Below are 27,420 nucleotides of genomic sequence, written 5' to 3'. Positions count from 1 at the left end.
CTGAGGGCTAAGCTGAAAACCTGGCTTTTTGGGGATCACTGAAAATGTTAAACAGAACAAGAAATAAGGCTTTACTCCTCACCAGCCACAAGAAACATCTGTTTTTAGAGAGGAATGATGGCTGTCAGCACACAGGATCCTGTACTGTGGGGACAGTCAAGAAATTGAAGGTCCTTGTGCAGCATCAGTGTTGACTTGGCACAATCATCATATGTCTGCAAACTGAAAGGCATCAGCAATGTTCCAGGAACAGGGAAGAGAACACTGGCTGCCGTGTCCCCTCACAACAACAGACCTGACACACCATGGCACGACATTCCCCTGCCTGCCTTCATAAACCAGCTGCTGTTACCAAGTGATCATGCCAGAAATGTATCCTCCTCAGAGAGACTGTAATTCCAGATACAATTCCAACAGATCCCTAGATGGATTCACCTTTCCCCTGTTTTTCCTGGGTCAATGGAATCAGTGAAAATCTTGTAAACCTAAATTATAATAGTGTATCTAAAAGAATATGAGTGAAATTACATTAAAGATGCTGGAAAGAATAATGCCTTAGTTTAATTATTTAATGATCTACACAATCTTAAATAAATTAATGCTACTACATTATCACTCCACAGCTCTATTTTAACACCATGCATGGTTGTTAAGAGGGCAGATTTTGTCTACATTGTACCCTGCCTTCTGCAGAATTCATGAGTCATCTGACTCCAGGAAAATAGTGCGCTCATGTTTCCTTAAAAAAAAAAATCATCATCATCACCATCATCATCATCTTGATCGTAGAAGTACAACTCTTTTGTAATTTGATATCATTGTGATATATTTGACCCTGTCTTTTTTTACATGATGAAGCTCTCTGCATAGAAAATGCTCTGTATTTACAGGATAATTGACACTGATGGGCTATAAAATTGAACAGGCTTGGGAAATAGGTTTATTTGCATCCTATTTCAGGACAATTGCCCCATAGCATTTAAATAATAGTAGGGACAGATATTTCCTCTAATGACCAAGTTAATATTTCCATATTTATCTCAGAGTATCCTCTGAATGTGCTTACATATCAGATAATGAACTTGATTTACTTGTACCATATCAGTTCATTTTCTCTCTCGGATTTTCTTTGTTCTTTAGGAATGTCAGTTGGAAGTTTGGTAACCTTCCTATCAGACCTGAGATTTATGATGCCACTATCTTTCCTTTAATATCAAGCATTAGAAACTAAATCTCAGTCAGAAATACCATCCTTTACTTGAATGAAAATAATTTAAAATTATGTTGCTTTCCATCATGACAAGTTTCCTTAAAACTGTAGAAAACAGAACTATCAAGCTTATGATTAAAGTAACAATTGAGAATATTATGAATTATGAAAGTTACCTTTTCTAAGTATTGCAGAAGAGAAACTGTAAAGAAAGCAATTATGAAAGTGGAGACAAAAGAGAACTGATACAGGAATGCAAGCAGAAAAAGGAAATGGCTGTAAAATAAACCATGAGGAGTTATTACCATTCATCCAGTGCAGCAAAAAGCATCTTCTTAAAGTAATTTTCTCTTTTTTTAAACTCTGGAGTTGAGTTGTATCATATCATATCATAACAAAACAGAAGCTTCTATATTATACTCTCACACCTAAACGTGCAATTGCAGGTGCTCGAAACACTTAACAGGGAGAAATCAAATCTCAGATGTGATTACAAAAATTATGCAGCTCACTGCTACCAAGTAATTCTCCGAAGAAAGGTAGTTAGGTAACAAACCAGGAGAAGATTGCTGCAATCCAATTGTCTGGGTAAACACTACACGCTATTCTGGGCTGCTCCAGCAGATGGAGCAGGGAATGTAACAGCACCTTCTGCCTCACTTTGCTTCCCTTTGCTTCTCTTCCGTTGATGCTCTTTTCCTTCCTTCCTTCCTTCCTTCCTTCCTTCCTTCCTTCCTTCCTTCCTTCCTTCCTTCCTTCCTTCCTTCCTTCCTTCCTTCCTTCCTTCCTTCCTTCCTTCCTTCCTTCCTTCCTTCCTTCCTTCCTTCCTTCCTTCCTTCCTTCCTTCCACCCTCCCTGCCCCTTCCCTCCCCCTTCCCTCCCCTTTCAAAGAGGTGCACTGCCCTGTAGCTTACTGATAGCTCTTCTGCTATCAGCCCTCCAGTATGTAAAGGGGGCTTACAAGAAGTATGGAAACGGACTTCCTGCAAAAATATGTCGTGATCACACAAGCAGAACAAGTTTTAAAATAAAAGGAGGTAGATTTAGATTAGATATGAAGAAGAAAATTTTTACTGTGAGGATGGTGAGGCACAGGAACAGGTTGCCCAGAGAGGCTGTGGACTCTCCATCCCTGGAAGAATTCAAAACTAGGGTAGATGGGACTTTGAGCCATCCAGTGGAAGGTGTTCTTGCCCACGGCAGGAGGGTTGGAACTAAATGTTCTTTAAGGTTCATTTCCAATCCAAACCATTCTATGATTATATGATCCACTGCCTGAGTTAGGCATCCATTAAGTGTAGCACTTACTTCAAGTCCCCTCCTTCATCACACTCACAACTCACTCGACATCTGCATTTAGAAGCCACAGTGATTCAGTGACACCTGTCCCTATTTTGTAAGAAAAGGGTGGCATCTTAAGGACCTCTCTGTTGCTTACAGCTATTTCCATCTTCTCTTTGCAAGTGCTGGTGTTGCTGTGGTCCTGCAGTTTGGATTTGGGCCCCTTTGACAAACCTCACTTCAGGTTGCTGTGGGCTTGGCTTTGTGCTCCTTTTGTTCGTAAAGAGAACACCTGTGCAAGGACAACATCCATTGCTCCAGTCTGAAAGGAAATCAAAAGGTCCACCACCTTACTGTAAGAAGACATTCTGGCTGGGAGCCAGCTTGGCACCTGTAGTCACAGTGGGGACTTTTTATCTTGGCTATGGCCACTACAGGTGTAAGGGGAGACAGAGGACCACAGTTGTTGGAAATCACCAGCAACTCCCCCTTGATGGTGATGTCAGCAGCTATTAGACCACTTTGGGATTGTAGAAGTCTTCAGAAGTCTGGGGGAAGTGGAGAAGCTGGATTAACAATGCAGCTGGAAAGGATCCACAACCTGAAAATGGTAGGGATCATCAGCACAGCTTTCCTTGAACAGTCTTTCTCTGGTTTCAGAATATTTTTACTTTTCTTTTGGATCTACACATGAACACAGGAACCATCCTCTGAGAGCATCCCTGGTGGATTTGTGCAAGCCTGTTGTCTAGGTATGGAAAATTTTGCCAAGAATAGTTGTATATAAATATGTTTCTTAATGGAAATCTGAGCTTCACTGAACTGCACAAAATGCAAAGAAGTAGAAGTGTGGGGCAAAGAGTTTTGCAACTGAGCCACATTTTGCTCTTCCAAGGGAAAATACACATCCTTCTACTACTAGATTTACTTAAAGATTTCTTTTTCCTATTGCTGTATTCTGCTTTTTCTAATTCAATATTTGCTGGATGATACAAGCCAAGACTGAAGAATTCTGCCTTTCTATATTGCAGAAGAATTCTGCCAGTCATCACTTCAATTCTTTTCTGTGATAGATTCCTCTTCATGATCATGCTTCTGTGAGCCAAAGCTTTCTTCATTTCTTTGGGGTTGTTTGAGAAAGCAAACTGTGGCAGTGAACAATATCTTCACTGTGCAAAAGAAAGGACAAATAAGGCATGGTGGTGTAACAGATATAATATGAAACCAACTTTGAAGTGTAAGGCTGTTCAACAGTCCAGATTAGATTAAAATGATATGAATATGGGATGGAATAAACAGTCCAAAGCACAGCCCACTGATTTTACATGTGAATCAGCCTTCTGGCCTGAGAAAACTGAATGGCAACTGAATATAGATGGCTAATTTGGAAAAAATAAATCTCTGCTTAACAAGTAATATTAATATTCCTCTATCAGAGTTGCTGTAATATTGCATTTTACCAATTATTTGTTTGTATGTTTTTATATTATTTTTGACTTAAATAGGCAAAAATCAGAGATCTACCTCTTACAGGTTTGCTTTGCAGTTGAAAAGACAATCTACAGGCAGAAAGACGATAATTAAAACATAAAACCACAAAAAGAACATGGGAAAAGTAAAAAAAGCTGATGGAAGAGGGGTGACAGGTAGACATTGCAGAGAATAGGAAGATAAAGACAAAACACAAGGTAAAAGGCAGAAGCATTTAAGCAGCTGGTTAGTTTACAAATGGGGATCATTTATTGCTTTTTTAAACAAACAGGCAAACATTGGTGCTCCAGCAGTTATGTAGCTCAAGACTAGTCTCATAAAATAAACAGGTTTGGTGTAGTCAGAAATGCAGTGGCAGACTGCCAAAAACCACTCCTGAGCTACATTTGATTTGTTGAGTCAGCATGGAGACGGCTACCCAGAAAAGTAAGGGCACTGTGCCAACACCAACACATGCCTTTGGATGAGCCATCTCCTGATTGCTCACAGCAATTCAAGTTCCCATGACAGTCTCCCCCAAAATTTTTGGCTCGGTCTAAAGACTTCCAATGGTGACAGTCATAAAAGGGAAATTCTAATTATTACTGTTCAGCAATGGCAATTTGTGACTGAGAAATGATCTGGCATGGAGGGCAAGGAGGGGTTAAACTGACTGGAAGCAGGAATGCCAGAGACGGAACAGACTCATTCCAAGGGAGTGAAGTTTCCCTTGGTGATAAGGAACAGTTGCAGCTTTGTCTTGCAGCCATCCTGGAATGAGACTGCCCAGGGAGCCAAGCTCAGGGGCAAACTCTGAACAACAGAGCCGGGTGAAGGGTGGATCCACAGGCTGAGGTGCCCCATGCAAACAATCTTCGTTTTGGTGCTGTGTACATAAGAAATCTGTGATGCATCTGTGCAGATTCCATGTAGAACAACATTTTATGATGGGACTCCGCCCAATGCATTGTTCATTAATTTCTTTTATATTTAAGTATAAGGGTGTGTTTATTTCACCTCAAAGGTACCATAAAAATTCTCCAACAGGTGCCACTAGTGAGCCCTGCTGGAGCAGCTGCTCTTGGCCTCCACTGCCCTTTGCCTCTTCCTCCAGACGTTACAGTCCCAGTAGCCAAAGCAGAGCAAAAGGACTGTTCACATCTGTCCCGCCATTTCATCCCAGAGGCAGATGTCTGCTCAAATTTTTCCTTGGTGGCATTTTAAGACAAAGGTCCAGGCTCCCACTGAGGCATCAGAGCTCATGATTCTTCATGCTGTGCCTAGCACTTGTGCCCAGGACAAGTTGGATGGGTCTTTGAGAAACCTGGTCTAGTGGAAGGTGTTCCTGCCTATGGCAGGAGTTTGGAATTACATGATCTTAAAAGTCTTTTCCTATCCAAACCCTTCTGTGATTCTATGAGGGTGGAGGGATCTGCCCTTTTGTCTGGCTTCATGCTTCATCTAGACCATGGAACATCACCTATATTACCACAACCTCCACCTGAACTAGACTGTATCTAACATAAAGGTACAAAATATTAATTTAGAGATCCCATTAGAGAGGAAAAGATATTGAATCCCTGTGAAAAAAGTTAAACAGAAAAAAATTACACCTACTGTGAAATATACACCTTATTTCTGCTATGCCTACCTAGTCTTTACAATATGAAAACAAGGAATATAGATTTATTTTTAAACCCTGAAACATGTATGTCAGGGGTAGGAAAGAACTGTTGAGGTTATTTCAGTCCTTTCCAGCAAAATCCCACTTGTTAATTAGGCACAGGAAGAGCAGAGTCACTTCTCCCGCTTGCCTGTGTAGAGCTCAAATCCACCCCTTTCCTTGGCCCTTTTTCCTGTCTCCTGTCTCCTAGGACTGGCTCAGTGTCATGCATGAAGGAGCTTGTTGTCTGCAGGACCTTGTCTTCATCTGTTGCAAAGACTAGAAGGGGTCTAATGAATGAGGAGGACAGAGGAACATCTTAATGCTCACACCCTGGACTGTCAGGCTGTGGCATTAGATACTGCTCTTGCCTCTGCCCCAGAGTTCTCCCGCAGTGACAAATAACTCCTCTCTCGAGACTCTCCACAAAGCAGTTTCTGTGTTTTGCTCATTTTCTATTTGTCCCACAGAGGGGCTCTAGGTCTAACCTGCAGAAGTGTTGGGCACATGCAATCGTGAGTGCAGTCAGGAAGGTGGGGATTTAACAAAATATCTCCTGTATTACCACAAACATGAGACATGAGTTTGTAGAACTGAGAGCTCAGAATAATGCATTATGAGCATATTCAACTTGAGTGCCTGAATTCCTTGTCTGTACCCCAGGAATTATGACAGAAAATAAATGAGCAACTGTTTGCACAGCACTCAGAGCGTTACTTAGAAAGGATGGTGACAACATTAATATTTCCATCTTTAGACTGGAGTTTAAATAATAAACAGGAAATCGGGCATGAAACTGCCAACTGAACAGTGGAAAATCAAAATCACTCACTGAGTGCCATCCACCCCGTGGGCTGAGGGTGAAAGTAATATGTTATAATACCCTTAAAAGGCAAGATCAAAAAATAAGAACAAGGAATGAGGAAAAAAGTGACCTAGCAGTTTCTAATGTTAAGTACCTTACTGGGGCAAAGCTCCTGTAATGTAATCTCTTCTGCATAACAGGGGTTTAAGCTGAAATTCTTGTTTCTGTATGGAAAGTACAAAAATTCTTGTACATAGTGTCTAGAGGCACAGCTCAGTGCAATGCAGCCCCATAGTTAATTAAGCTGGTTTGGGATAAGTTTGTTCTAGAAATACAAACAACAGGTCTGGACACTCCTTTCATCTGGCTTAGAGCAGGACCCATTAACTCCCTCATAACTATCCCAGGTATGGAACCACCTTAATACAAGTATTCTGTTTCCAGTGCTGACAGGCTGCTATCTCACACAATTTGTACATGTTTTGAGCAGCCACTGATAATGTCTCATTGTGGAATGGGTGGAGAGCTTCCTTACAAACAAAAGCACAACCTGTTTTCAGCTTCAAAGGAGAAATGTGAATTTTTCAGTAATAATTATGTATTATTTTATTAAGATTTTTGCAACATCTGAGACTGATACCGATCAGTGGGTGGTTTCTATTATTCTTTGAAAGTTGGCACTAGACCAGCAAAAAACCCATAAACAGTACACTGACGATGGAAAATTATCACACTTGCCCATGGGTATTTTAATTTAAAAAAGCAAAGTCTAACAACTTGGCTGTTTGTTCCACTTCTTTAAAACGACAAATGCACAAACCTCAGGAACTAATCTGGAGCCATTTATTTGGGCAATTCACCTCTGACTCCTTAGAAGACCCCAGTCTCAGTGGAGTTCTTAGAAAGATAAGGCCTGGACCTTCTTCTGCTCCCCTCCAAACTCCAGGGCACAGAAATATCTCCTTTTTCCAAGGTGCTCAGTTCATGTCACAGAGTGACTGAGGCACATGCCACCCCCTTCCAAGGTTTGGTTTCCCTGGGAAGAAAATGAGACTAGACCAGAAGCTAGACTTGTCTTTGGTCTGTATGATTGAAGGATGAGGACCCTGAGACATACCAAACTGCACTGGTTGCACAGATTAGACATACCCATTTTTCAGCAATTCTCTTTCTGATTTATTATGTTTTTTTCCCATATTGAACAATTTTGAGAAAGCTTTTCAGTACAAACGTGTAAATCTTTGTCTCTCCAATAGCTGTTCTTAAGGCAAGAAGAAACAGCCTTATACAGTTTTTCCAAATATTTATTGAAATCATGTTTCACAATGCATTGGGAGATGAGGATGATAAGATTCACTTTTGATACCAAGGTGGACATCCTGCAGGTGGATGTGGTGCTGAAGCTACTGCCCATAACCTGGACTTTGCTTACTCTTAGATTATGTATCTGTAATAGTGCACACACAGTATGCTCAGCAAGTAATAAATCATAAGGAAGTAAGTGTTTGAACTAGGACATCATCATAAAGAAAATTAACATGCATTACAGTCTCGTGGGTGAAATCAGGGAGGGTGCATTGACAGTGCAAGCCTGATACTCACTGGAAAAGGCTGCTCCCTGGATAACAGCAGGCTGTCTTGAAGGACCACAAAGAGATAAATTAATGCAGAAAACAGCAAATAACAACCTATTACTCTGGAGAGAAGAAAGGTCTTCACAATGAGAGGCGCATTCAACATCAAACCATCAAAAGAAAACACTACCCTTCAGTTGTCAGCACTGGCACTCAGCAGAATTGCACGGGAAAGCTGTCACACACCTGCAATTTCCATGCTTCATGAACACTACAGTGCTCCTCATTCTACAGGGTGGGTCCAGGGCCTCACTGCACTGAGCTCATTCCAAGATGAAGAGTGGCACACTTTGTCTGAGCACAGTTTTAAAACTTTCACTGCACTTACGTTAAAATCTCCTTTGGCTACATAGAAAATTTAGCACTTCTAAAGCAGTAATCATCTGTCATTATTAAACCAGAGCTTCCCTCCTTTCCTCCTGACCCAGAAGACACATAACATAGGATTTTTCTGAGCTTATACTGTAAGCCCAAGATTTCACTTCCTATATATTTAGTGACCCGAAGGTGCATGACTCAGCAGCCAGCGGTTCAGGTAGTGGTATGCAGGAAGGTTCCAGGTCTGACTGATTGTTTGATATAGAAACAGGAGCTTCTTGAGCAGCCAGAGAGTTGCTGTTCCTCTGTATTCAGCACTGCTGTGGCTGCTACCCCAGTCCCTGTGGTGCTCACCAAAGATGCTAGCAACTGGAGAGAATCAAGAACTGGAAAATATACTGCAACAACAGAAAAATATATATTGCAACAAAATTTCTCTTTAGCTTAACTAAGGTTATGTTTGTGCAGACAGCTCAAATGATGAAACAGCCTGTTACTGCCAGAATGAAGTGAAACAACCTTCCTTCTCATTCCCATTTCTCCTTCCGTTTCCTCCTTTCTCTTATTTCCAGCCACACACTCCCTTGCTCTGGCTCATGCTTGTGCTTGAGACAGCTTTATACTGCTAGTATGGCTCACTAACCAGCATAAAAGCATTCACAGGCGGATTTGATTTCTCCTGAGGCAATGAGTTAAGCCTTCTCTCAGAAGAGCTTGGCAACTGCTGGGACTGGCTGAGGGCAAGAGAAGGAGACCGTAGGGGGGAGCAGATCTCCTTCCTGGGTCATGGAGGACTGCTCAATTCCTCTACTGAATGCTCTGGCTTCTTAGTTGAAGAGAAGTTCTAGGGCACTCAGCACATTTAATTATCTGTAAGATGAACAAGATTTGACAACAGGCAAAGAATTGTAATGAGGAAGGAAAGACTGAAAATTGATGCTGGAGAAGTTAATACTCTAAATAAGGCAAAGGAGGGTAATTATGGTAATTGACTTATGAAAGCTTTTTCTGAGCTTGTTCTGGGATATCTCTGTCTCTGGTACACCTTACATCATGGTTTCTTCCGGGGAGCCTCTCCAGGATAAAAGCTCTGCTTCTGGCGCCTGCCTGTGGGAGAAGGCTCAGGCAGGTGCTGGACCATGGGACAGGTGATGTGGTCCCTCTGCCTCTGATGTGTCACAGCTCGCCAATCCATGGAAGACTTGCAAAACAAGGCAGACATGAGGTCCTTAGTGGAGAGTGCTTTATTACTGCAGAAAAAAAAGAAAAAAAGAAAAAAGAAAAAAAAAAAAAGGAAAAAATTAGGAAAAAGAGCAGAAAATCGTACTTTTTCGCCATGAAGACGACAGCTATCAACCAATAAAGGCACATGAATGAGTCTTGAGTCTAAGACCCTACAAGAACAAAGAAATCTCAGGGGGAGGTTCAGATGGGACCTCATATCTCTCTACAGCTCCCTGACTGGAGGTGAAGCTGAGGTGGGGGCCGGTCTCTTCTGCCGCGCCTACACTGAGGAGACCAGAACAAATGGCTTTAAACTAAAACAGGGAAGACTCAGAACAGATATTTTAAAAATTCTTTCACTGTAAGAGTGGTCAGCACTGGAATAGGCTGTCCAGAGAAGTGGTGGAGTCACCATCCCTGGAGGTGTTAAGAGGCGTCTGGATCTGGCGCCGGGTGATGTGGTTCAGTGGTTGCTGCGGTAGTGCCAGGTAGACGGATGGACTGGATGATGTTGAACATCTCTTCCAACCAAGATCCCAAGTGAAACAAGCGGCCAGAGGGCAGCGAGGCCACCGCCACCCCGTTCGTCCCCCTCAGCCCACAGACACCGGCGCCCAGCCCCGGCCCCGGCCCCTTCCCCGCCGCCGGAGCATGCGCGGGGCCAGCCCAGCTCCGCCGCCGCCGCCGCCCCCGCTCTGCTCGTAGCGGCGCTGCCGGGATCCAGGGGAGCCGCTGCCGCCGCCCCTCTCCGTACTGCGGGCCCCGACGGACGGCAACCAACAATCCCCCGGGCCGGAGGTAAGCGAGGGGCTAGCGGGCAGGATCCTCTCCCCGCGGCCCTTTGTGCGCTCCTCGGGGCCGGGCGGGGGGCTGCGGGGGGAGCATGGTGGGGCGGGGAGGGGGCGGCCGAGGCGGCCCCGCTGTGCCGCTTGCGAGGGCGGTGTTGGTGCCCGCTCCAGCCGCGGAGCCGTGTCGTGCTCCTGCGGGGCCGCCGCTCCCCGCAGCCGGCCGGGGAAGGCTTCAGCCGGGCTCGGGGCGCTGCCGGCCCGAGGGGCTCCTCCGCCCGCCGACAGGGAAAGCAGCACCTGGATAAGGCCCTGTGTGACTGTCGGTGCCCGGCCCTCGGGTTTGGGAGCGACTCCTGGCCCCTCCTTGGGGCTCCGCGGCCACTGCACGGGGGAGGCTCGGGCATTTGTATGAACTTCTGTTGAGACGGGCTGAAAGGTGCCGCAGCGGTGGAGTGGTAGGACGGGCCTTTTCAGGCAGGCGAGCCCTGCTTCAGGTCTGAAATGGAGGCAGCAGGTTTCGGAGCCGGGCGCATAATGAGGGCAATTGCTCCCAGGTTAATTAGATATGTATCAGAAGGGAAATACTGAGTTGTTAGTGGAGAACGTGTCGTATGAAGCCGTTTCTCGGTTCGTGAGCTCTCAGCCTGACCTTCAGGAGGTATGGTCCGCGATCTGCTTTAAAGATGAATTTTGGGGCTCACAAGCTTCAAATTTCTACAAGTGGGAACCAGTGTTCCGATATAGGTTCCAACATTGTGGCCTGCTGTACTTTTTCCACGGTCTACAGAAGGAAGGTGTATGAGGTGGCGTTTTTTGTTTTGTTTTGTTTTGTTTTGTTTTTTTTTCCCCCCCTCCCACAGTTTTGGTTGCTGGTGCTTTCAAAGACAGCAGTCACTGCAGGCTGGCCAGACTGGGGTTTAGCAGGACCCTCCTGTGCTGTGTTCATGCTTTCCGACCTGAAGAATTCGTCGGGCAGCCCGTCTCCTCCCAGCCACGCCACCGAAAGCAGCTCGGGATCACTCCCACCTTCAAGTCTTCCTGCTGGCAGGCTCAGGGTGTCACGAGTGACGCCTTTCATACTTCTCTGATCGGTGGCCCGGTACTTCCCTTTGGCAAACAGGATCTCCTTAGTGGGACGTGCTGGCTGGGGCGATCATTTTCCAGCCAAGTGTACTGAAGGAGGGGGGCGAGGTCTTTACTGCCAGGTTTTGCGGGTCGCTAGCTGAGTTACAGCTCCTGCCCCATGGCCTTGCTTTTGTTTTCATTTCTACGTCCCTAAACACATGGTCTCCTTACAGTACGTGAAAGTATGGAAATGATTGGGGAAGGTGATTCTGATGTTGGTGTAGATTCTTAAGAGAGAAGAGGAGGTTGTAGTGACTCACGTTTCATGGTATCCACTACCTAGTGCCCAAAGCTGTTACAGCACCAACTGAAATTCATGTTTATGCTGTGAAGAACATTGCGCAGAAGTCGCAGACAAGTTCTTCCTGCAATTACTGATGGTCTCTGACGGTGGCAATTGTTACTTAAAAATCCTTTTTTTTAAACTAAATACGATATTCTTGTGACTCTCACGTTATCTAACATGGGGTATTTGTGTTACCGAATGCAAAGTTACGAGCTCACTGAATGCGGTTACGTGCTGACCGTTACTCTGGCTCTTTAGTTGGAAAACCGAAACCAGGAACTGGTGAGTTTGTGAGGAGGGAGCCAGCCCAGCAGATCCTTTGTGCCAAACACTTGGGTTTGTTAACCCTTGGCTGGGGAGGCTTAGGGGGTTGTCAAGGGGCAGGATATACTTCTGGAGTGTTGTCTTACGTAATCTGGGCCCTAGTATTTGTTTAGCTTTGCTAATGGTTTTCTACAGAAAGCACTGTGCTCCTCTTTATAATCTAGCAGGAGGTTGAAGTTGCCTGTTCTGACAAACGTAACCAAGTCACTGTGTCCAGAGACTGGTTTGTGGTGGAGAAATTAAGCTGGCCAGGGTGTTTCATGGAAGTTGGTCACTGGGGCAGGGGACCTGGCACTCCCTGTGCTGTACTCTGCAGTTCTGTGGATGCCAGAGATCACCACCTGCAAAGTGCTGCTGTTGTGCCCCTCGTCGTCCTGCCATGGGGTGACCCCTTTGGGAACACGCTGTCCTTGGCTTGCCCTCTTTTCCTGCCTGCTGCCAGGGGTGTGGCGACTTTGAACATGTGCCAGTGCTGGGAGCAGCACCTGAATCCACCAGGGCAGCTGTAGCACAGAAGGAGATGTGAGTCCGATGCTGTGTGTGCCTTGACTGGTGTGAGCAGCAGAGTGGAGCATCCAGGAACCATTTACCTGACCAAGGCCTTTGGCTTAGATTTGCTGTTACCCATTTTGGATGAGCAAAAGCATTTACTTGTTTCAGGTCAATGCTGAATTAAAACAGAACTTCAAACTGGCCTTAAATGCATATGTTTAATTTGTAGTTTACAGGCTTTAACTATATTTGGTAGAGTTACAATAATTAATCAAAAAAGTCAGTAGCAATTAATTATTGTAACATAACAGACCACCTGGTTACAGTTTAGATTTCTGTCACATTTAGGGCATGCTTTTTTGAGTTTTTAATTGCAGTTTGACATGATACTGGAGCTGTTGGGCACTGTTGAACAAGCATAAAGGCTGCTGATGAATTTAGTGTAATATGAAGAGATGTCTATTGTGTTACTGCAGTGTCACATTAGGCATCTGTGTGTGTGATGTTCATTTAGAAACAGACTTCATACCTGTACTTAAAGAAGCAATAGCCCGGGGATTTATACACTGGTTACTTTTAGTCTGAAAGTTTTGCTAAAATGGTACATTAATAACAACCTTTTTTCTTTGGGTGATAAAATGAATCCCCAAACCAAAAACTTGTAATAAAACTTCAGTATTAACTGTGTTCTCAGTACCTTCTGTGACTTGCAAAACTGTATCACATTTTGTTGTCTTCTGGTTATGTCCCTCTCCATCCCTATCACTAAAATGTTCCCATATACTGATGTGGAATGTTTTATTGTGGGTTTCAAAAGTTCAGCTGATCTCAGTGAGAGCATGAGTGAAGGAGCTCTGGAAAAATGGAATTTCCTGAAGCCTCAGGTGACTGGTTCTAGCAGAGCTGGATGTCAGCATGGTGCCTTAGAATATCATGTGAAGTGGGTTTTTTTGTTTTGTTTTGGGTTTTTGTTTGTTTTTTTGTTGTTTATTTGGGTTTTTTTGTTTGTTTGTTTTTGTTGTTTTGCTTAGGGCTTTTTTTCCCTTGGATTTGTTTTTTTGTTTGTTTAGTTGGTTTTTTTTTTTTTTTTTTTTTTTTTTTTTGGTATTACTTCCTGATAAGTTGTCACAGGTCTCTCTGAACATCACATGAGAGACGGCCTGGAATCTCTGTATTTTGAAATTCACCACTGACTGAATCTTCCTAGTTTATACAGAGATCTTGCTGCAATTATTGTGTTGCAAATGGATATGAGGAGCCAGTTCTCTCTAGTGGCTTCTTGCTGGATCTCGTGATTTAACCCAGCCGGCAACTGAGCACCACAAAATTGCTTGGTGGTTCCCCCTGCTCCAGCCGGATTGGGGGAAAGAATCAGAAGACTAAAGTGAGAAGTCATGGGCTGATGTAATTAGATAGTTTAATGTGACAGAAAAGGAAGGAAAAAAACATTAAAAGAGTTGGAATATATAGAATGAGTGATGCACATTGGCACTGCTCACCACTTGCTGACCTTTGGCCAGGTTTCCCCCCAGTTTATATACTGAGCATGATGCCCCATGGTATCCCTTTGGCCAGTCTGGGTCGGCTGTCCTGTCTGTGTCCCCTCCCAGCTCTTTGTGCCTCTCCAGACTTCTCACTGGCAGGGCATGAGAAACTGAAAAGCCCATGACTTAGTATAAACACTTTTTAGGAACAACTGAAACAATTAGTGTGTTATTAATATTCTCATCCTAAATCCAAAACACAGTGCTAGGAAGAACATCAGCTCTATCCCAGCTGAAAGCAGATCAGTGGAATGTTAGAAGGGTTGAAAGTGTTTAAATGCTCTGGACAACAGAGTGGAAGCTTCCCCAGTTGTATATAAAATACTGTCCCTGTTGGGAGGAGGGTGATTAGGTTTCTCCTCTTAACCCTCATCATAATTGCATCTTGGCCTCCTAAAGTCTCTCTTTGTTTCCTGTGAAATGTTTTTCTCTGTGTAGGTTTTCTCATCATTGAGACCTAAACTTTGACAGTGCTAAGTATATTAAATAAAGCCTATTAGCCAAGGGCTGCTATTGATAACAGATTAAATGGGTAGTCTTAATGGAATTCATCTGTAGTGCCAGATATCTTTACTGCTGATTGGCAGGTCACAGAACACTTATTTAGCACTTAGTCTGGTTTATTTAATTAAAAAAAAAAAAAATTAAGGAGTTAAACTCAGTAAATACCTGAAAGCTAATCTTGTTTGTTTGCTTTCCCATTTGTTTTTTTTCCAGTCTCCCCTCTACCCAGTAAGACTTCATCAAAATGTCTCTCTATCCTTCTCTAGAAGATCTGAAGGTGGACAAAGTTATTCAGGTATGGTAGACTTTAAAAAAAAAAAAAAAAAGGGTTTTGATGACAGTAATATATGTGATATTTAATCCAGGATAGGGGAGCCTTATTGTAGTTGAGAACTTGTTTTACCATCTCACTCTGAAAGGGAAAAGACAACCTGTTTACTTTGTAGCTTGATCTAATATGATTAATGCTTATTTTACCACTTGGATATATTTATTTTGCTTTATATATTCATTTGTGTTCATTTGTCTTTAATATGTTTGTGTTTTTTGAAGTGTAGATAAATGGTCTTAGACAAATACAGTCAATCTCTTCACATACTTCAGTTCTGACTTGATGACCAAACTAATAAATCTTCTGCATCTTATTCCCAGTGTCCAAATCTGTGGAGAAGGTTTTTGTAGTCATTTGAGCCCAAAAAACAAACAAACAAAAAAACCCCACCAAACAAACAAAACAACAACAACAAAAGACCACTGGCTGTCTTAATGCCTTCTGGAATCAGACTTGTCCTTTGGCTATTTCATGGTAGTGACCAATTCTCACAGTACATCCAAGGTTATCATTTTTTTGTGCAAAACCCTTTATGTGTAAGAATATTTGTAGTTTTATTATTAGGCATGATGAGGACTAAAAAATATCTGTGCAACAAAATAATGGAAAACACTTTAATGGATTAAAAACTCTATGAGAAGTTTGACATGGATGTATTTCACAAGGAGTTTCCTTACTTTTATCAGCATTTTACCTTTTCCTGAACTTAACCTGCATTCCTTCCTGGTTTAAACAAGAACAAGGAGTTATAGTGTGTTTTAAGGTGGCTTCTACTTCTGTTCTTGCTGTTTTCATTGGGAAGGAGTTAAGCAAACTGCAAGAACAGCTTCTTAACTATCCTGTGCTATCCCAAAGTGCAGTGCCTTGTCTAATCTGTGTTTGTGTGGGGGGGGTTGGGCTTTTGAGGTTGTGGGTGCAATGTTGGGATTTCTCCTTGTCATGTCCACCCACTCCATTCTTATATAACCACAGTCCTTTATCTATAGTCTGGTAATGCTGAACTAAAAATTGAGTAACCTGGAGCCAAGAACATGCTCCTTTGGCTTTTATTGGCCAACTCATAGAGTTTATATATTACAGTTGAAAATTGTCATAAATGTAATCAGTAAACCATTCCATTTTCACTGATACTTTTCATAGAATCACTGAATAGTTTGGGTCACTTTGCTTGGAGCCTTATCCAACCTGATCTCGAATGTCTTCAAGGATGGGACATCTAGCACCTCTTTGGATAACCTATTCCAATGCTTTATCATCCTCATTTTTAAAATCTTATTTCTCATATCTGGTCTAAATCTAAACCTAACCCTCTCTTAGTTTAAAACCTTTACCCCTTGTCCTATTGCAACAAGCCGTGGTAAAAGATCTGTCATCATTTTTCTTGTAAGTTCCCTTTAGTATTGGAAGGCTGCTGTGAGGTCTCCCCAGAGCCTTCTCTTCTCCAGGTTAAACAGCCCCAGCTCTCTCAGCCTTTTCTCATAGGAGAGGTGTTCCATCTTCTGATAGCTTCTGTGATCATTGGGGACCTGCTCCAACAGGTTCATGTCTTTCCCGTGCTGGGGATCCCAGAGCTGGACACAGCACTCCAGCTGGGGTCTCACAAAGGCCGAGTAGAGAGGCAGAATCACCTCCCTTGACCTGCTGGCATCAAAGGCTAAATTATTTCCTTTTCCCAAAAAATGCATTATAAAAATGCTGTCTTTTTAAATAAGTCTGAGAGCATTCTTAGGAGGAAAGGGGGGGCAGAGTGCTGAAAGATGTCTGTATCTGCAATGAGTGAGTAAGATTCAAATGACTGCTGGCTAAAACAGATTTTTTTTATTAAATATTATTCTAACTTGCTCTTTTTGTCCATCATTTGAGTTGGAGTCTGTGCTTCGAAATACACGTGATATTGCTAAATAATGACTCATCCTTGCTGTGAAACCTTTTTTTAAAGACAACTTCCTGGAGTGTACAGGACTGAGAAGTCTTCTATTTTTAAGCATTTCCTTAACATCATGAAGTAATCTGACTGCCATGTTGTGTTAGAAAATTTATTATGTCCTGTTTGACATAATGTTTCACTGTGCATTGAGTACTTCCTCCCCCACCTTTGACATTCAACTTCAGGAAAGTTACTGGGATAGCTATTTCCATCATGCTTAAGAGGGCTCTCTAAGGCTGTATTTTTCACTGGTCATGAACACACAAGGCCAAAAAATAGAGCTGAGATACTGAGAAGGAAGGAAACTGACTCACAAATGTAAGAGGACTTAATAACGTAAGCCAGTCAGCAATACAGAAGTAAAGCTTAATGTGTTCACTGTAGTGGCAAGTGCTGTAGAAAAATCATCTTGAAAGGTCTGTTTCTGTCAGAAGATACTATACTAGTAGCTCTGGATTGTGTGGAACTTGACACCTGAAAAGAACTATGGATCTCACAATAATGTCTGTAAGTGGTGTGAAGAAGTAACACTCCTGCTGTCCAGCTGAAAACAGTAATTACAAAAACACTCTGGTTGTACCTTTAAGGTTGTACCTTAAAACTTAGTTATAAGTTTTGTTGGGCAAAGGTAATGTTTCCTTTAAGGTTTTTAACTTGCTTGATGATGTAAACAGAACAGGTTGACAGGAATGCCTTTCTGCATTATCACTGTAGCTTTGTCTCTGAGGAAGATGTGAGTTGATCTGCCAAGGTAGTTTTGATACTATTACAGCATGTTGTATTGAAGGTATTTCACATAAAAAGCTTGACTTCGTTACTTCAAGATGAATAGTAATTAGCATGTACAAGAAAAAAGAAAATGCTGAGTCTCCTGCCTGCATAATCAAGATTTTTTTTTCTTATACAAGATAACATATGTGAGTTTTTTTGCTTTTAGGCTCAGACTGCCTTTTCTTCAAATCCAGCTAATCCAGCAATCTTGTCTGAAGCTTCTGCTCCACTTCCTTGTGATGGAGGTAAGCTCATGTACTGCTTAGTATCCTCATGTGGAAAGCAGTTATGAAATCCTACAGTTAACAGTACAGTCAAAAATAGCTATAAATACATTACCCTACTTACAAAGGGAAATAAATGTTACCCTGTTTACATTTCCATTTTGGAAATGCCAACCCCCACCTTGGTAAGGTGCTATAGGAGTCAAAAGCCAGAGTTGGCCTATAAAAGGAAGTTGTGGCAAGCGGTGACCCTTCTCTTTTTGCAACCTTTTCCAAGTAAGCCTAGCATAACAAGATTTGATGTTGGTACCTTTGGGCTCTGTTAGCTCTTACCTCAGACTCTTAGTTGTCCTTACTTACCACATATGTATTTGTAAGCTTTAGAGGACAGTGTGAGTCAGTCTTTCCTTTACACGTGAATTTGCTCTGGGACAAAGACAAATCTCTGTCAACAAGAGAAGTGCCCAGGAAACAGGCACTTAATCTTGTTGTGCCATCAACATAAAGCTTCCGGCAGATTTTGGAATCAGATGTGTGGTGGGAAATCCATCAGATCTAAAGCTGAATGTTTTGTACTTGTACTTTCTCCTTCTTTTCTCCCGTGCACACGTACATCCACAATGGTGCACAGGTATGTTTGAGGTTAGAGCTCTGCTTTAGTAAATTACTCTTGGTTTAAAAGGCCTAAAGCCTCTAACCAGCAAGAGCAGCAGCAGTGCTGGAATGGTGGTCAGGAATGCTGGTAAATCAGATATTAAAGGTTGGTGGATGGAACTTTGTCACCAGTTCTCCTCTGGTGTTTCTGTATCTAAGATGCCTTTAAGGCAGATGTTTGAATAGCTCACCAGAGTTGCCTCTGGTAGATCCTGTCTGGATTAGGTATTTATCTGGCCTAATCTCACCAGACCAGATTTGAGTTTGCTTCGGCAGTCTTGGCAACATTTATACTGCTGTCCATAGTTTGGATTCTCCTGCATGTATTTGGCCAGCAGGAGCCAAAACATAATTTTGACATCAGTATCTGTGTGAATTACTCTGGAGTTCTGTGGCTGAAGAGTGATTAATCATTCAATATGTCCCAGATGAAAGAAGGTCTTACATCATCTATAGGATGTGCCAGACTCACTGGAAATTCTTCTGTCCTGACAGAAACAGGAGGCTATACATCAAGAGTTTTTGTGTTTTACTGTGTGTTCCATTATTTGGAGCACTCTCTATTTTAAATGAGAATGTAATTCAGCCAGCAAAGATGCATCCTGTGTTGTGATCTTTAGTAAAGAACAAAACTGAAAAAATTGGGTAGCTGCAGAAATCTTATGCTGTGTTGTGTATAATTCTAGGGCCTTGAAAAAGCAAACAAAATCTAAAAAATATTCATCAAAAGCTTTTTAACAATATTGATGAAGCCATAAGCTAGTAGATTAGTCCAGAAATATGATCAGACAGCTCTCATGCAAAGCTGTGTATAAAAGAGCAAGCAAATCTCTTGTTTATACTGGCATTCACCTTGCAATGACCTTTGCTCTTTCCCAGAAAAGTTACTTTCCATTGCTGGTCAGACATGGATTCTTATAATAGCTGTTTTTATACATTTATACCCATAAATGAACACTAGAAACCTAAGCCTTGTGTACTGGGAGTCTGGTTGCTTCCAAAATCCTCCTTTCCACTGCCTCTCTCTCCAAGCAGACTTTTCTGTCCTCACTCATTTAGTGAGAATGTCAACAGACTCCTAAGAGCTCTCGTAACTGGCTCTTGTAAAAAGGCACCAGTTAATGATCTGTGGAATGTCAAGAGCAATATCAAGTTTATTTCAGAGTTGTTCAGCTCAAGGTCTGACAAGTCTGTCAGTTTAACTTCTTTCCTCCCACTCTTTGCACCTCTCTCTGCTTGGGCAGAGAGGGATATTTTGAAGTCTGTGTGTGTTTTGTCTAATTGAGAGGCATATATAAAGCCCTTTCAGTTTGAAGCTGTGAGAAAATGACAGCTACTTTCATATGAAGACTCAAAGCTGACTGTAGCGTGAACCTTGGAACCAGGAGGCTTTTCCAGAAATCTTCCCATGCCTCGGATGGATCTGGAATATCCTTGGCATGAATGCATCTTACAGTGCTGTTTTGAACTTGGTAGAAGATCTCTGTGTGTGTTCTTTAACACAACTGGTTTGGTTGTGGGGAGGAGAGTAGTTCTCACTAATTGCCCAGAAGTTCTAGAGCTTAAGGGCATGTCCTCATGGAATGCAGCACATTGTTGTTTTTGGAACATGTCATCATGTGTCTATGTTTAAAGGGTGAATAAAGTAACTGAAACTGAAAGTTCTCTGTAAGTTCATTCTCTCAGAAGTGCTGCTTGTCCAGTTGCTCTTCTAAACCAGGCCAGAATAACGATTCTGATTCAAGTGGGTCTTCTGTCAAAATTTTCCAATTAAATAATTACAACAGTGCAAGATTTGTTGAAGTAATTGTGCATGTAAAAGGAGTTAACTGCTCCTTCTGTTAAACCAACAGTTGTATTGATTTTTGTTTTGTTTTTCTCCTGTAGGCTTGTACCCCAGATTGTATCCAGAACTTTCTCAGTACATGGGCCTGAGCCTCAATGAGGAAGAGGTGCAGAGGAACCTAGCAGTGGCAGCAGCTGCTCAGCCACAGGGTGTAGGTACCAGTCAAGCATATTCTAGAAAACAGAAGTGTAAAGACTAAATGTGTATCTAGCATTCTAGAGAGCAGACTATTATTTGCCTTAAGTACCATACTTGACTGAGAGGTGAATTATTTAAGTAGCAGTGCCTATTTTAGTCTGTTCTGAAACTGAGCAGTCTATTTCCAGTGTTGGTGGGGGGCAGGAGGACCTTGTCTTGTGGCTTATTTTGTGTGTTGTTTTTTTAAAATATCACTTCATACAAACTGACATATAGCTATTCTTAAAAGTTGAAACTAAGCTGTCTGGCTGTTTTGTTTTAATCAGCAACTGGTAACACGACCTTCTACTAATTACATGGTAGCTCCAGTGACTGGAAATGATATTGGAATTCGCAGAGCAGAAATTAAGCAAGGCATCCGTGAAGCAATTCTGTGTAAAGATCAAGATGGCAGAATTGGACTTCGCCTTAAGTCTGTTGATAATGTAAGTGTACGGGTTGCTTTTGCCTCTAGAGATTTTACTGCTGGACTATATTAGTAGTGAAGTTAGTGTGTGGTCACAAAATAGTTTTCTGTAAAATCGTTTATTATCTGTTACCAGAAGTTTAAAGTCCTTCATTAGACTTGTAACTAGATTTCCAGCTCTCTGGACTAGGGTCTGAATTTACAGCCATAGTTTAATGCCATGTGTTTTGTAAGACCTGACAAATACATACAATATTTTTTTGCTTCCGTTTAGAGTGTGAAGCTGTCCTTGCATGATTGCTGTGATACTTTTTATCCGTTCAGGACTTCTTTCCTTTAGCTTTGTGGAAACACTGGGCAGTACTTAATATTCAGCAGTATGCAGAGAACTGCCCACAGTTTAGAAGCATCTCCTTTTTTATTAAAGGCGTTTAAGCTATTTAAACCATTTAATCTGAAATTTTTTAAAAAAATAATGCTACTGAAGGTAGCATATAGGATTAAAATATTTTTCTGTAGTTCTTCTAATGCAGAAAATGGGGTTTTCCTAGAGTAGCATGGGGTTATGTTGGTTTTTTTTAACATCCCTTGCTCCCAAAGGTATTATTTATAATTTGCTTTAATATCCTTTACTTTGTTTTTAGGGGTATTTTGACTAGAAAATTTTGTAACACCTGTTAAAACAGACTCATACTTACCCTTTGCTTAAGACTTTAATGTTATGTTCATGTTTATTTTTTTATTTTTAGTATTTAGAGATGTAGACAGAGTTGCTTGTTTTTGAACTTTGTTCTAGCATTAATTATCTGTCAGACTTTTAAATACATCTAGAAACAGACTGAAATTTCAAAAGTTCCCCTTAAGAAGAGATAATTAGCAAGTCCTTCTGTCTTGTCTGTTTGGCTGATATTATGTGAAATGAGAAACCTTAGGGGCTGTGTTCTGTGGCTGGTCTTCATCATTAAGCAACAACTTCCCCTTCTCCTCCCCTCCCTTTTTTTTCCCTCTTTTGTAGGGTATATTTGTCCAGTTAGTTCAGGCAAACTCTCCAGCATCCCTTGCTGGTCTGCGGTTTGGGGACCAAGTTTTGCAGATCAATGGTGAAAACTGTGCAGGATGGAGTTCTGATAAAGCGCATAAAGTTCTGAAACAGGCTTCTGCCGAAAGGATTTCAATGATCATTCGGGACAGGTAAAGCCAACTGCAGATCTGGATTAACATTATCCGTCTCTGAGTAATTCTGAGGGGTTTGCGTCCCCCCTTGCTTGAGCAGATTTAACAAAATCTGTTTGTTTGTGTACTTTAGTAGTAAAGATCTTCAGAAATGTTCCCTTTTGTGGGGAACAATCAAAATGGTTCCTAACTTGTAAACTTCCTGGGCATGATGAGGCGTAACATTTTTCCAGGATAAACTAGTGAGTGAGAGATGGCATAAGTTAAATTGAAACTCTGAATTGAAGTGTTCTATGCTTTTTTTCAGATACAATTTTTTTTTTCATGTAGTGTGAGTGAAAGTCAACAATAAAAGATAGTAACAGAATGTTTGCTGTATTAATTAATTCATTTGCATTTTATGTAGCATAGCTTTTCTTGCGAACTCCATTGCTTGGGAATTAATGCCAGTTTTGCTGAAAGCATGCTTGATGACCCAATATGTTTATTAAATAATGATCTTGTAGCTAACTGTATGTAGTTACGGCAGGTCAGATTCAACATAAGGCCTGTAGGCTGAAAGAAGACAGATGGTATTTCATGTGACTAAGAATATGCCTCAAAACTTTTTCCATGTTCCTTCTTGCTTAAGAACCAAGCCTGACTCAGTGGAGAGCAGCTGCTTTGGTCAAGGCAGTTACTTCAAACACTGAATTAAAATACCGTGGCAATAGATTCCCTACTCTGTCTACCACTTCTGTGTCTAACATGCCATTTGCTTCCTATATCTACTGCCTTTTTAGGACACAGTTTAAAGGTTTATTGTCCCCAAAGCAGTAGAAAGGTTGTTGGGGAAACCTTGTACTGTCAGAATCCTGTGATCTACCTACGGTTGTTAAAGCTGCCTGTGCTATTTTATCAACCTTGTAATGTTTGTGAAGAACTTAATTTTTAATGGACGTTTGTTTGGTTGGGGTGGTGGGTGGGTGGATGTTGTATGGGATTTTTGTCTTATTATTAATCCAGATTGTGAAATATCTGTAGAACAGAGAAAACAGGTAAGGTTTATAAACAAGTATATTTTAGTACAACAATATTAACAAAATGAAGTTAAATCCAACAACTTTTCATTAGAGAAAATATTTGGGTCCCTTAGAGTACAATTACTTTTTATAAACTAAAGATGCTAAAATAGCATGTGGTTTTTTTTCTGTGGTCTAGTAGACTGATGACATTGCTTTGTATTTTAAATGTCTTTTTAGACCTTTTGAACGAATTATTACCATGCATAAGGACAGCACAGGGCATGTCGGTTTCATATTCAAGAATGGAAAAATAACCTCAATAGTGAAAGACAGTTCTGCTGCAAGAAATGGACTTCTGACAGAGCACAACATCTGTGAAATTAATGGCCAGAATGTAATTGGGTTGAAGGTAAAATAACTACTATATTGGGGGTGTGGATAGCTGTGAGCTTTTTATGTTTGTGTAGCGTGTTTTGGAGAGAAAAGGTTGTAATAGATTGTTTAGTGTTCATCAAATAAAAACTTCAGTCATGACGTAACTTGTCTGGGGAGACACAGATGTTTTGGGCTTCTATGCAGTTTTGTATTGGTTGTCAGGGCAGCTCATTCTCATCCTCTCTGCCTCTACCTGGCAAGGCTGGCCCTCTGTTTTTATCTGTAGTCCAACCTTGCTGGCAAAATGAAGGGTAAACTTCCTTCTTCCAACCTGCATCAGATTTTAGTGAGAATTGTGTATGACATCTGTGTCCCTTTTCTAGTCAATTCATGCAAGATACTCATAACCAAACATCTGTAAAGTGGCATTGCAGTTTCAGTCATCTGTCCTGAACATTGAGTGCTCCAAACAAGGAATTGGGGGGGAGTCTCAAAGCCACATGAAATGTGTCTAGAAACAGCTCTTGAGCTGCTGTTTCCTTAGTCAGTTTGAGTTGCAGTGCTCATATGACTTCTTGTTTACTAACAGGACTCACAGGTTGCAGACATCTTGGCAACAGCTGGAAATGTAGTGACCATCACTGTCATGCCTTCCAGTATTTATGACTATATAATAAAGAGGTAGGTAATACAAAGCAGCCATGGTGTTAATTATAATCAAGTGGACAGTGACTATAAAGTGTACTCAGGATAAGACCTAATTACAAACTTTACTTGAAGACTGGAGGAGGGGTGGGAGTGCCTGAAAATTTGTTTAATCTGATGTTTTGGTCAAATTGGTGTGTGTTGGTACTTTTTTTAACCTATTCTTTGTTTGTGAAATTCTTTTGCCTTTTTGTCTCTGGAAAAAACCTTTTCTAAACTTCTTTTCACAAAGCCTGAATTTCTGAGAACTGGATACTACAAGTATTTGTTACCTTGTAACTAAAATGTTATTTGTAGTGCAACTAATTCCTGTGGCCTAAAAGTGATTCTTGGCAGGATAGTTTTGGGTTTCTTCCTAATCCTTTAGCAACAATGGCTTTCTACAATTAAATCTGTCCTGCAAAAACATTTTTGAAGTTGCTAGATATTAATAATGCTTCAGGTGTTATTGAGACATTTTTCCTGTTTTTTTGGTTGTGGCTTTTTTTTTTTTTTTTTTTTACCCCCTTGGCTTAGTATTCTCTTTCTACAAAGCGGTTTTCAGTCTAACAGCCACCTTCCCTCTGCTTTCCTTCCCTTGTGCTTGTACTCTGCTTGCACACATGTCCATACTCTGAAAGATACCAACAACACAGCTCAGGTGCTAGTAGAAATGTTGAGTATTGTGGGCTTCTCGTTCATCTGAGGGTGCAGTTTGGTGCAGCTGTCTGTAACAACTTGACAAAAATAGTGGAGTGAAAGTCCACTGGTTTCTGGTTTGTATTAAGGGGCTGACAATGACAAAGCTACTGTGAGCAAAAGCTTGAGTGGTCTTCTGTAGTTGTCTTAAAAACCTGAATGCCCTTTCCTTTTCCTTAGGATGGCAACTAGCATCATGAAGAGCCTGATGGATCACTCTGTTCCTGAAGTCTAAACTTGCACCATGGATGTGTGTGTACATATATATAATGATGATTCCACTAAACTTGGGCTATTATACTCAGTGATCTCTTTCTTCTGCACATGAGCCTTTCTGGAGGCTGAGAGAAGATATGCTGCATCAAGCATTTGCATCTCTAATGGCTGGGAATGTCACCGTTCAACATATCTTGTGTATTCACACACTGTAAAACTTGCAGCCTTACATGCTTGACAAAATGTGAAATTCCAATTGTGTTAAGACTTCTTTTCGTAGGTCTTTTATTTAGCTTACTACTACTATAAGCCATTGCAACTAAAGGAACCAGGTATCACTTGCAAAGCTACATGTTGTTGCCCAGGACAATGCTGTGCTTTGTATGTCTAAGACAAATGAGTATTTTTACTGCTTTTCGTTTGCAAGAGTAGATTTGAAATAGTGTATTAGAAGTAAGGCTAGTACTAGTTAATTTTTTTGTTCTAGTAAATACTGTTTACACAAAAATGCCACCTAGCTGAATATAGCTCAAGGCATCAGTCAGTAAGTAAGCGTTAATTAAAGTAGTGTACAGATACTCAAATCTTTTTATTACTTGTTATATGAATTGTAACTAATATGCTTATTTCTCGCCTTAACCATGTTCTTTTAAGGATTCAGACATAACCAAATAAATGACCAAAACTTTACATCCTGTGTGTGTACATACTTGAGAAGACTAAAACAGGCTTGTTTTATCAAGGTCAGTTTCAGCCAACTAAGATAGGAAATGCAGCGTAAAATATTTTTAAAAGCTGACTCCTTTTAACATTGCAATGTCTTAGAACGGTAGCTCAGGGCTACTTTAAATAAGATGTGTTTAATAGAAAAAAGTCTTCTGTGAGGCTGGTGAGGCACTGGAACAGGTTGCCCAGAGAAGCTGTGGATGCCTCATCCCTCAGAGTGTTTGAGGCCAGGCTGGACGGGACCCCAGCAACCTGGTCAAGTGGAAGGTGTCCCTGCCCACGGCTGGGAGTTAGGAACTAAATGATCTTTAAATCCCTTCCAACCCAAGCCTTCTTATGATTCTAACTCTCATTACACCTTAAGCTTAACATGGAATAGCAGCCAGCTGTTCTACAAGATGTACTGATTGTAGAGTTGCAGTTTCACTGTAAAACTGCCTGCAGCTTGCTAGGTGTGCTGAGTCTGGCTGGGATGGTGTTAATTTTCTTGTAGGAGCAGTTCTGGGGCTGTGTTGGAGGCCTGTGACCAAAGCAGGGCTGATAATGCAGCAGGGTGTTTGATGAGTTTGTGTGTGCACAGTGTCAAGGCCTCCTGCTTCTCACTCTGTCCCCTGCCCCCAGGGAGCAGGAGGCTGAGAGGGAGCACAGCTGAGACCACTGACACCAACTGACCAAAGGAAAACTTAACACCATTTGACAATATGCTCACCAGTAATTAGGGGAGAATCTTTCCAAGGCAGTTGTTGGTCTGGACATCTGTCTGCTGGGGAGACTGGGGAATGATTACCTTTGCATCACTTCTTTTTTTTTTTTTCTTCCTTCCCTGCTTCCTATTTTCCCTTTGCTTAGTTCTCCCATCTATTGCAATCCACAAATATTTCTCTTGACCCTCTTGCTGTGAGGCAGGGTGAGTGAGAAGTTCAGGAGGGGCTCAGCTGATCATTGGGATCAGCCCACCACAGCGCGTCAGAGGCATGGTCAACTGAGACTTGATGGTTAGTGATTGCCTTTTTACTATTGTCCCCCCTCTATGACGTTCCAGGTTTCAGCTTACCTAGGATTACTGAACTTCAGTTTTCCTCATAGTTGGCAGCAGCATGAAGTCGAATAACTTCAGTTCTACAGAAATATTACTTTGTAAAGATATATTTAGGGAATCAGTTTAGCTATTCCTTCAGAACATAGTTGAATCCAGAATTGGTCTGGGGATGGTGGCATCTTAATTGTTTTTTTGCTTGTCCATTTAAGGGATGACATACACTGCAAAAGATCATAAGAGATCACACCAAAAAGCAAAGCAAACACTTCAGAGCTTGGCAGTCTGCAATAAACAGAGTCTCATCTGCCACTTTCTTTTTAGCATGTGTAGCTAATTGTAGCTTTTCCTGTTTGTAGGAAAAGCAGTCTTGGGAGACCTGCTCTTCCAGGGAGGACTGAAGTTCAGCAGTCAGGAGTCTTGTTATGTAGCTTGCTGTTTCTCAAATGACTTTCTCAGTTGTGGTAACCCAGATAAAACTA

At 41.6% G+C, this 27,420-nt stretch overlaps 1 protein-coding gene across 1 annotated transcript; it reads left to right on the top strand.

The window, feature by feature from the left end:
* Window positions 1-10,290: 10,290 nt before the first annotated feature.
* On the top strand, window positions 10,291-25,866 carry SDCBP (syndecan binding protein). Its single transcript, XM_066180900.1, has 9 exons — window positions 10,291-10,403; window positions 14,882-14,963; window positions 17,864-17,942; window positions 20,463-20,572; window positions 20,886-21,044; window positions 22,041-22,216; window positions 23,440-23,611; window positions 24,167-24,258; window positions 25,141-25,866. Exons 2-9 carry the CDS (start codon window positions 14,913-14,915, stop codon window positions 25,193-25,195), a joined length of 894 nt encoding a protein of 297 aa, XP_066036997.1. The 5' UTR covers window positions 10,291-10,403; window positions 14,882-14,912; the 3' UTR covers window positions 25,196-25,866.
* Window positions 25,867-27,420: the final 1,554 nt, after the last annotated feature.

This window comes from Chamaea fasciata, unplaced genomic scaffold (genome assembly GCF_029207755.1).
Source record: "Chamaea fasciata isolate MVZ Bird 193981 ecotype frontalis unplaced genomic scaffold, bChaFas1.0.hap1 SCAF_1, whole genome shotgun sequence".
Lineage (NCBI taxonomy): Eukaryota > Metazoa > Chordata > Aves > Passeriformes > Sylviidae > Chamaea > Chamaea fasciata.
Note: the sequence above shows the minus strand (reverse complement) of the source record. Positions and strands in the feature narration are given on the sequence as shown.